The sequence below is a fragment of the Eimeria tenella genome, genomic scaffold (genome assembly GCF_000499545.2).
Source record: "Eimeria tenella Houghton genomic scaffold, Eth_scaff4, whole genome shotgun sequence".
NCBI lineage: Eukaryota > Apicomplexa > Conoidasida > Eucoccidiorida > Eimeriidae > Eimeria > Eimeria tenella.
Window position 1 is genome coordinate 22,208 of NW_013543334.1, and position 9,859 is coordinate 32,066.

Genomic DNA, 9,859 nt, shown 5'->3' on the forward strand with positions numbered 1-9,859 from the left:
CGGATTCGGGTGTACGTACACGTCAGCATGCACCGCTCGCACCTCCTCAACTGCTAGTTCCCCATTTTTGCAAGTTTGACCTCCTCCAGCCTTCCTTTTCTCGATTTTCCTCCACTTTTTGGCAATTAATTTACTGTTTCTCCTTTTCAGGCTTTCTCACCGCGGCAACCATGGCAGATCCGCCTCCTCAGCCCAAGACCGAAGACGAATGGCGCCAGATCTTAACTAGTAACTGCTTCCTGAACACTCACTGCTTTCTTCTTTCTTAGCAGCGCTAAATGCATTAAAAGGCTTTTCAGAGAAAGTCAAAGTCCTCAGACCCCAGATATTCAGCTGTTCAAGTTAACTGGCAAAGACAGAATCATGCACATGCACACTGTAAACCCTAAACCCTAGGCCCTCACGACCTGTACGTACACACCAAGTGCGTGTGCGACTCAAGGGGCGTGTGCCCAAAGTGAAGCTGTGAACCCTAAACCCTAAACCCTAAACCCTGAGGAGCAAATTTCCGGTGCCGGAGAGCTCGCGGGTGGCGATCTTATTTCTTCAGAAGTAAACAGATGAATTTAAAATGAATTTAAAATGAATCTGAAATGAATTCGAAATGAATTTTGGCAAATTAATTTGAAATAAATGCATTTAATTCAATTCTTTTTCATGAATCGTTTTGCTGCTGCTCCCAGGAGAGGAATACAGAGTCCTGAGGGAGAAGGCCACAGAGCCCGCAGGCAGCGGCAAGCCCCAAACCCTAAACCCTAAACCCTAAACCCTACTTTTCTCTGCAGCCGGCCGTTCGCTCCTTCACCGCATGCCTTCTGTTCCAGAGCTTGCGTCTCCGAGTCTGGCGTTTACTTCCACGGAAACAGGGTTTAGGGCTTAGGGTTTAGGGTTTAGGGTTTAGGGTTTAGGGTTTGCGTGCAGGAGAGTATGATCACTTCTACCCTCCTAAGGGGTGCTTTGTTTGCCGCGGATGCCTTTCCCCTCTTTTCCCCGCCAGCAGCAAATTCAAATCCGGCTGCGGCTGGCCAGCCTTTGACAAAGTTTACAAAGGTCCCCCAAACCCCAAACCCTAAACCCTAAACCCTAAACCCTAAGCTGGCCCGGAGACGATGCGTCTTTCACCGTTCGCGCGGCCATGTAAGCGCTGGAAGGCCATGATATACACGGAGCTGATGACTTAAGCCAAGAACCAAGGGTTTAGGGTTTACGGTTTAGGGTTTAGGGTTTACGGTTTAGGGTTTGTGCCTCAGGCAAAGTTAAAGCTGTGCTAGACCTTAGTGGGGGCATGAGGCGCTGGGAGATAATCTGCAGCGCCTGCGGCGGCCACTTGGGCCACGTGTTCACTGGCGAGGGGTATCTCCAAACCCTAAACCCTAAACCCTAAACCCTAATTTCGTTTTCTCAAACCCTGAACCTGCCTTCTTACCTGCGCCTGCTAAACCCTAAACCCTAGCCTTGGCCTTGCCTGCAGTTGGGTTCGTCAATTGTCGCGTTAGTGAGGGCTCAGTGGCGGCAGGGTTTCTTGAGGGTTTGGGTTGTCTAGGGTTTACGGTTTAGGGTTTAGGGTTTGGGTCGTGCATCTCATTGCCGAGGGTTTAGTGGCGGTAGAGTCAGTTGAGGGTTTGGGATTTGCGGAGGGTTGAGGGTTTATAGTGGAAGTAAGGCGTGCTGAGAGTTTGGCATTTGTCTAGGGTTTAGGGTTTAGGGTTTAGGGTTTTCTCTTTGCAGGTTTACGCAGACCAACGAGCGGCACTGCGTGAACTCCTTGTCCATAAAGTACCAAGAAAAAGAGCCTGGCCTCGAGACAGAAATTCTCAGGCCTGCTAATTAGGGTCTAGGGTTTAGGGTTTAGGGTTTAGGGTTTGGGGTTGGGGTGCACGTACACCTCTTGCCTGCGGCGGTGTACAGACAGCCAAGGCCTTTTCGACATTTGTTTTTCTCGAGGGTTTTCTTAAATGCATTTCGGAGCTTCCAGACTCCAGTGTTCCTTATTGGCAGCCCCGAGGTAGGGTTTAGGGTTTAGGGTTTAGGGTTTAGGGTTTGTGGGAGAGCCCCTTTTTAGATTCTGGGGGTCCACAAGAGGCAGTGCACTTGTTCTTTGCTGGGCTTTTCAGGGTTTAGAGTTTGTGTCTTAGGGTTTAGGGTTTGGGCATCAGGGTTTAGGGTTTAGATTCTAGGGTTTAGGGTTTAGGGTTTCTGCGTAGCCTTGTCACCCCCGCCTGCTAAGAATGCAGCATTTTTAATTCCAAGAGGCCTGGCCGGCCTAGCGAGCCTGCTGCTGCTGTAGCCCCAAACTGCTGCTGCTGCTATTGCTGCTGCACCTGCTGCTGCTACACCTGCTGCTGCTGCTGGTCAGAGCCCAGCCGGGCTTTTACGGGAACTGCTGCTGCACCTGTTGCTGTCGCTGCTGCTGCTGCTGCTCTTCAGGGCCCTGCCGGGCCCCAGCCAGCGGCAGCAGCAGCTTCGTGCTGCTGCTGCTGCTGGGCAGTTTGCTGTTGAGGGTTTAGGGTTTGCGCTAGCCCGAGCCCTCGCCCACAAGTGGCTGAATGCAAATGCACACCCGGGCGTAAACCCTAAACCCTAAACCCTAGGACTCCCTGAAGCTTCAAGGGGCCTTTTAAGGGGCCTGAAGGGCCCCAAAAGAAACCCAAAAAGACCCTTTTGGGACCCAAAGGGGGCCCCTTTAGGGGCCCCAAGGGGCCCCTAAAGGGGCCCAAAAGGACTTTTAGGAGGAGACAAAAAGGACTTTTTAGGGAAGACAAAAAGGGCATTTTAGAGAAGAATAGAAGGACTCTTTAAAGGAGACAAAAAGGGTTTTTAGAGGGGACAAAAAGGACTTCTTAAATGGGGTTAAAAGACCCTTTTTGGCTTTTTCCTGGGCCCCACAGGGTTCACAGGGGTCCCACAAGAGGCAGCTACAGAGGACCTCCCTTGTGGGGCCCCACAGCAGCGGGACCCCTGAGCCACGCCGATACGTCAGTAGCAGCAGCAGCTGCTGCGATGAGTAGCAGCAGCAGCAGCGGGAGGTGCGCCTGCAGCACCAGCAGCAGCAGTTGCGCCTGCAACGGCAGCAGCCCAGAAACGCTGCAGGGGCCCCCTTGGGGGCCCCTGCAGCGTGGAACTCCAGCAGCAAAGGGGCTCCTGCCAGGGCTCACCGTGGGGGCCCCCCAGGGGCCCCAGCAAACCTTGGGGCCCCCCAGAGCACTCCTATTCGAAAGTCTAAGGCCTACAACATTTAACTAATGTCCTCAGACCTCCTCTAAGTGCTGCTGCTTTTGACTGGCCTCGCAGCTAGGTTCCTGTTGCTGCTGCTGCTGCTGCTGCTGCCTCTGCTGCGGTGGTGCTGCTCTAGTGGCTGAGACTCAAGACTCTGTGAAGGAGTGTTTCTAGTCTTGTTGCTGCTTTTCTTTCTTGTGTCTTAGTTAAATATGAAGAAAAAAGAGCATAAGTGCTCGCAAAAATGAATAAAAGGCCAAAAGAAAGTCCAGAAAAGAAAGAACTGGCGAGCAGCAGCGCTGGCAGCAGGGGCGGCGGCTAGCTTGAGGTGTCTGTACACCCCAGCTGGAGCGCGCGAGGAAAGATTTAAAGTAACTCGTGGAGGAAACAAAGAAAAGAAAAACAGATATAAACATTTTAATATTTATTTACATTTAAATAATTAAATTGAGGAGAAACAGGAGCAGCCCTGCCGCATCTCAGCTGCGTACTTGACGCAAGGCAATTAAATAGAAGCAAAATATTAGATTTGCTTTTAAGTTTGAAATTAATTTAAATAATTTAATTTTAAAATAAATTAAAAGGAAAAGGCGGCGGCAACTCGCATGCAGAAGAGCGCGCATGTGCCCTAGTGTGCATACACCAGAGACAGCGGCAGCAGCCCCAAAGCATTTCCCCTTCCTTCTTTGCTTCTTATTTATTTCTTTCTAAAACTCTTTTCCAGCTCGCCTTCCAGGCGTCCGTGGCCCCCCGACTAAACCTAAACCCTAAACCCTAAACCCTAAACCCTCGCTGCATGCAGGACCATGAGGTGGGGGCCCCCCGTCTCAGCTCGCAGCAGCAAGCTCACGCTGCTGCGGCAGAGGGCCCCACAGGGGCCCCTTTGCCTCTCCATTGCTTCGGCCCGGCTGCCTATTGCAGCACAAGGGGGCCCCCCAGGGGCCCCCTGGGGGGCCCCCCTGTGGGGGCCCCCTGGGAGCCCCCCGGGGGGCCCCCTTAGTCTGCGGTTGGGGCCCGCGAGGGGTACTGGCTGGTGCAGCAGCAGATTCTCCTCAACACAAGTTCCCGCTGCAGGTGCTGCCAAGGCCTCAGATATGAAAGCTGAAGCAGCAGCAGCAACAGCAGCAGCAGCAGCAGCAGCGAACAGCAAGTTGCCGCAGCAGCAGGGGCTGCAAAGCCCTGCAGGAGGTTCTGCTTCTCCTAGCGAAGCAGCAGCAGCAGCAGGGACCCGCCGCAAAGCAGGCAAAACAAAACGCGGCCTGAAGCTGTTGGCAGCAGCAACAGTAGTTGCTGCTGCTGCCGCTGCTGTGGCTGCTGCTGCTGAGGACGACAAGGAGAAGCAGAAGTCTTCGCTGCAGGCGCTGCAGCTCGTGCTGCAGCAGCAGCCCCTAGCAGGAAGAGCAGCTACTGTCGCTGCTGACAGGACAGCAGCAGCAGCAGCTGCTGCTGCACCAGCAGCAGCAACAGCTTACGAGGCAGCAATTGGCAATGTCTCAGCAAAGTCAGCAGCAGACGCAGAAGCTGACGCAGTAAAGAGCGGTTCTGGAGCGGCAACAGCAGCAGCAGCAGCAGAATCCGCAGCAGCAGAGGCAGCAGCAGAAGCAGAAGCGGCAGCAGAGGTAGCAGCAGCAGCAGCAGAAAAGACAGTTTTGCTGGAGACGAAGGGACAAGCGCTGCGTAGAGCTCTCTATGCTCAGGAGCAACAGCCGTTGCAGCAAGAGCAGCAGCAGCAGCAGCAGCACGAGCAGCAGCAGCAGCAGCAGGAGCTGCAAGAGCAGCAGCAACAAGAGCAGCAGGAGCAGCAGCAGCAAGAGCAGCAGCAGCAAGAGCAGCAGCAGCAAGAGCAAGAGCAAGAGCCTCAACAGGAAGAGGAAGAGTCGCGTCAGGAGCGAGATGAGCAGGAAGTTGCAGCAGCAGCAGCAGTAGCAGCAGCAGCAGCAGCAGCAGCACCCTCATACGAAGACTTCTTGCTATCCCCTTGTGCGTCACTCTCTAATTAATTAATTAAAATATTAACAAACGAAACCTTAGTCGGCATCACGTACCTCTCCTGTGTGCTGCTGCTGCTGCTGGTGCTGCTGCTGCTGATGCTGCTGCTGCTGCTGGGTGACTTGATTCATTGGGCTAGTATGCCTCGTTTGTGCTGCTGCTGCTGCTGCTGTTCCTTTTTCTTCTTTTGCATTTGTTTGTCTTTTTGAAATGAGTTGTCTGTGTGGCTGCATGTGTGGGTGCTGCAGCAGCAGCAGCAGCAGCTGCTGCTGCTGCTGCTGCTGGGACCGACGCAGACACGGAGGCGTTCGCAGCAGCAGAGGCGCAGCGGCTGCGGGCGCTGCCGCAGCAGCAGCTGCATGCGCATGCGCTGCAGCAAAGTCTCTTAATTAGGGTTTTGAAAGGAGACACAAAAAGCCAAAAAAAAGAAAGAGAAGAACAAATTGAAGCAGCAAAACGCGCAGCAGTGCAGCAGGTCATTTCATTCAAACATTCCTTTTCTTAAACCCCAAACCCTAGTGGCTAAACCCTAAATCCTCAGCTCTGGGAGCCTTCCCGATCTTTGGGACGTTGGCATTCAGGGTTTACGGTTTAGGGTTTAGGGTTTAGGGTTTGGGCTTTCGTCTGTATTCGGGTGGTCTTTGCAGTTCCGGCAAGATGCGAGGGACGCATTTGAAGCGCAGGTAAGAAAGATGGGGGTTAGGGTTTAGGGTTTAGAGTTTAGGGTTTAGGGTTTAGGGTTTAGAGTTTAGGGTTTAGGGTTTAGGGTTTAGTAGGGTTTTGAGCGTCTCCTTCGGGTTCTATAATTAATTTAATGCAGCTCCGACTTCGCCTCCCGGCCTCTCAAGTGAGAGGCAGGGTCTAGGGTTTAGGGTTTAGGGTTTAGCGTTTAGGGTTTAGGGTTTGTGTCAGGCGGAGGCCGCTCTGTCTCTGGTGGAGGCGCGGACTTGGGATTTTTTTGCAAAGCAAGAAGAGATGAAAGGGTTTATGTTCGAGACAAAGGAGCAGATGCATGCGCTGGAGACGCAAGTAGACGAGCTGCACCACGTAAACCCTAAACCCTAAACCCTCTTCCCAAACCCTCACCCGCGCCGGCGGAACACGGCAGCGGCAAACTCCAAACCCTCAGCTGCAGGAGCGCAGGCCGCAGCGGTCGCGCCCGCCAGCCGCTCCCGAGGGCCCAGCGTTTAGGGTTTAGGGTTTAGGGTTTAGGGTTTAGGGTTTGCGCAGGCCTTCGGGGACTTGGTGAGCCGTCTAAACACCGCAGTCGCCGCCAGCCGCGTCGGCGCTGCTCTTTCGAGTTTGGACTTTGCGGTGTCTAGACACCTGCCGGTGGGGGCGGCTGTGAGGGAACTGGAAAAGGTATTTTTGAAACTTCAAATTTATTTATTTTCTCTTTTTCTTTTCTTTTTTGGCCCATTTTGAAGACTCATTACTTGTTTATTTGCTGTTTATTTGCTTCTTTTATTTCCAAATTATTTTATGTTCCACTTTTGCTGCTGCAGTTTTACGGGCTGCTGGCTGGGGCTGCTTTCTTTCCTTTTGCTGCTCGCATGCGTCTGCATGCATGTAATTATGTATTTATTTTATTTCATTTATTTATTATTTTTATTTATTATTTTTATTTGTTATTTCTGTTTGAGTGATTCAGGCTGGAGAAGAAGACCCCGTTGTAGCCTCAGTTGCTTCTTCGCTGCTGCCGCTGCTGCCTGTTCTTGACAGGGAGCCAGTGGTTTCTCCCGCTGCTGCATTTGTGCGTTATTTCATCTAAATATCAACTAAATTAGATGACAAAATTAATTATTACTTCAATTTAATCATTTAATTGAAGGGTTTAGCGTTTATCTCGTTTTATTTCCTCTTTTGGGACTCACTCGAGCATTTCAGCTTCGCTCCACTCGCTCCAGTTGAGGTGTCTGTACACCCCAGACTGAACACCCCGTCCGCATTCCGAAGCGCCATTCTTTGGTTTTGTGTGCATTTAAAAGACAATTAGACCTTCCATTTGTTTTTAAATTGAAATTTATTGTTTTATTTTGCGGATTTCTTCCGTTTTGCCCCGCAGGAGCAGCTCGAGGGAGCCCTTCGCCGCAGCGCGCGCGCAGCCTTCGTGCCCGAAGGCAGCGGCGTCCTGCTGCACTTGTTTTGCTACTTTTTGGGTTCTGTTTATTCTGTTCTTCCTTCCCCTTTTGTTCATTTTCCATTTCTCGAAGAAGACGCGGACAGCCGCGCAAAAGACACGCAGCAGCTGCTGCACAACCTGCAGCAGCTGCACCAGGCTCGCATGCACACCGACAGAGGTCTGCTGCTGCTGCTGTTGCTGCTGTGGCTGCTGCTACTGTTGCGGCTGTGGCTGCTGCTGCTGTTGCTGCTCTGGCTGCTGCTGGTGGTGCTGGAATTGTTGGGGTTCCTGCCGTTGGCGGTCGCTGTTGCTGCTGCTGCTGCTGCAGCCCGTGTGCTGCTGCTGCCGTGGCTTGTGTGCAGCGGACCTTCCTGCTGCAGTGGGGTGTCTAGACAGCTTGAAAGGCTTCGCGCGGCGAGAAGCTGAAAAAGAAATTAATAAAATAAAATTGAGTTTGCAAGTACACCAGGCAGTTGATGCACTTCGAGCCAGACTGGACTGCATCAACGCGCAGCTAGCCAGCTAAACCCTAAACCCTAGCTAGACGCACCCTAAACCCTAGCTAAACGCTAAACTCTAGCTAAACCCTAAACCCTAGCTAAACCCTAAACCTGCACCCTAGACCCTGCGCCTGCGGGCCCCATGGCCCTGATCCTTGGACCCCGACCCGCAAACCCTAAACCCTCGATCGGGAAGCCCTAAACCCTCGATCTGGAAACCATAAACCCTCGATCGAGAAACCCTAAACCCTTGGGGCCCCACAATGACCTCACTTTGCGCCTTTTACTTTATGCATGCGCTTCTCCTTTACTGACAATGGCACTGTTGCAGTTTCTGCTTTTGCCTTTTATTAATATTGATGGTAATAATAATATTTATTATGATTATTATTATTATTACTAATATTAGTACTTCTAGTATTTATTATTACCTTTATTATCATCATCATTATTATTATTATTATTATTACTATTATTATTATTACTTTTATTACTATTATTACTATTATTATTACCACTAGTATTATCATTATTACTATTATAGTAACAATTATTATTACTATAACGGATATTTTCGTAAGACTCGCAGCTCGCCTGGCCAACTATTAACTGGGCTGGGGCATAAGTTTAGAGGCTAGCTCTTAGGTAGCTAGCTACAGCTAGCCACGGCTAGCTGTAGCTAGCCACAGCCAGCCACAGCTAGCGACAGCTAGCCACAGCAAGCTGCACGGTGGGGGGGAAGGCAAATGCTGACAGAGAGCTTGGAAAGGTTTGTGGACTCTCAGAGATCGGAGAAAGCCATTTTAATTAATTGGATGGACACTAGAGCTGTCACTCATTAGTTGAATTGCTTTTTCTAGGAACTTTTGAGTTTGGGGAATGAGTGCAAGTGTAAAATATTATCCAAACTTTGGCATCAATAGACATGCTCTGAGAGCTCACATTTGTATTTCGCGTTTCAAATATGTCAAAAAAAGAAAATAAAGTCTAGTGGCTCGCAGGAGGCTCTTGAGGAAGCATCCACAGAACTGAGCCGGGGTGTCTTCAGGGGGAATTTGGGGTTTATTCGAGAATAATGGCGCGAAACCTTGAATAAATGCGGACCAAAATCAAAATGGTGTTCAGTTATTCAAGCATAATGACGCTAAACCTTGAATGAATGCAAAAGAAAATCAAAATTGTCTTTAGTTTCCGCTTTGTTGGCAGCAGCTGGTGGTTCGTGGTTTCTGGGGTGTATGTACACCCGGAAGCGAACCACCGGGTCGGCCGTGGTTCGGCGCCGCAAATAATTCTTCGTGAATTTGCATGCAAGTGACTATATCGGGTATTTAAATTGATTATTTTGCCTTAATAAAGTTGAATTAAATTAGTTTTGGAGCTTCTTTTTATTTTAACGCCGCCTAGTCGGAACTTATCGTCTGTGACCACGGCTGCTCACCGGACCAGCTGGATGCCAATTCGCATTTTCTCGGCCATTTCTCGGTGATCTTCTTTCTTTTTTGTTTGTTTTTTTTATTTTTTGTTTTTTCCGCATTTGACTCGCCGATCCTCTGCGAGGATCACCGCGGCGATGCTGCAGGCGAACAAGGCGCACGTGATCGCCGGCTTCACCCGCCAGAACTTGAATTTGCGACAGCTCGAGCTGCAGTACTGGATCGAAGTCTTGAAGAAATTTGCAACTTTGGCTTCTTTTTTAGGAGGTTTCGCTTCCACAGTGATGCAGCTGCAGACAGATGTGCTGGGGGGCCCCGATGGCTTCCACCTCATATTTTCCCTTACAGCCTCGGGGGCCCTCGGCCTCAACTTTCTTGTACTTGTCATTTGCACCACTTGCAATGTGTGGGGCCCGGGCAAGGCCCTCACGGGGCAGGGGGAAGAGTCTTTCAGAGTGGTGAGTGCAGCAGCAGCAGCAGCAGCAGCAGCAGCAGCAGCAAGCTGCAGCAAACTTCGCCACAAGCTGCAGCAAACTGGGAGTTTCCGCTGCTTTAAAGGCTTTAATCTTTTCACTTCAAAGCACTTCAAAGCCGACCTA

The 9,859-nt window shown here is 50.8% G+C and overlaps 2 protein-coding genes across 2 annotated transcripts in view; both read left to right on the top strand.

The window, feature by feature from the left end:
- Window positions 1-1,831, top strand: part of ETH_00034370 (selR domain-containing protein, putative) — a gene marked incomplete at both ends in the record, with an annotated part of 3,691 nt that extends 1,860 nt beyond the window's left edge. The window contains 4 exons of the mRNA XM_013376714.1: window positions 192-228; window positions 922-1,050; window positions 1,251-1,353; window positions 1,729-1,831. Coding sequence (XP_013232168.1) covers window positions 192-228; window positions 922-1,050; window positions 1,251-1,353; window positions 1,729-1,831 — 372 coding nt within the window. The remainder of the gene's footprint in view (window positions 1-191; window positions 229-921; window positions 1,051-1,250; window positions 1,354-1,728) is intronic.
- A 2,191-nt stretch (window positions 1,832-4,022) lies between these two features.
- Window positions 4,023-7,853, top strand: ETH_00034375 (uncharacterized protein; the record flags this gene model as incomplete). Its single annotated transcript, XM_013376715.1, has 8 exons — window positions 4,023-5,196; window positions 5,454-5,680; window positions 5,853-5,888; window positions 6,118-6,252; window positions 6,436-6,567; window positions 6,857-6,958; window positions 7,271-7,505; window positions 7,690-7,853. 8 exons carry the CDS (start codon window positions 4,023-4,025, stop codon window positions 7,851-7,853), a joined length of 2,205 nt encoding a protein of 734 aa, XP_013232169.1.
- Window positions 7,854-9,859: the final 2,006 nt, after the last annotated feature.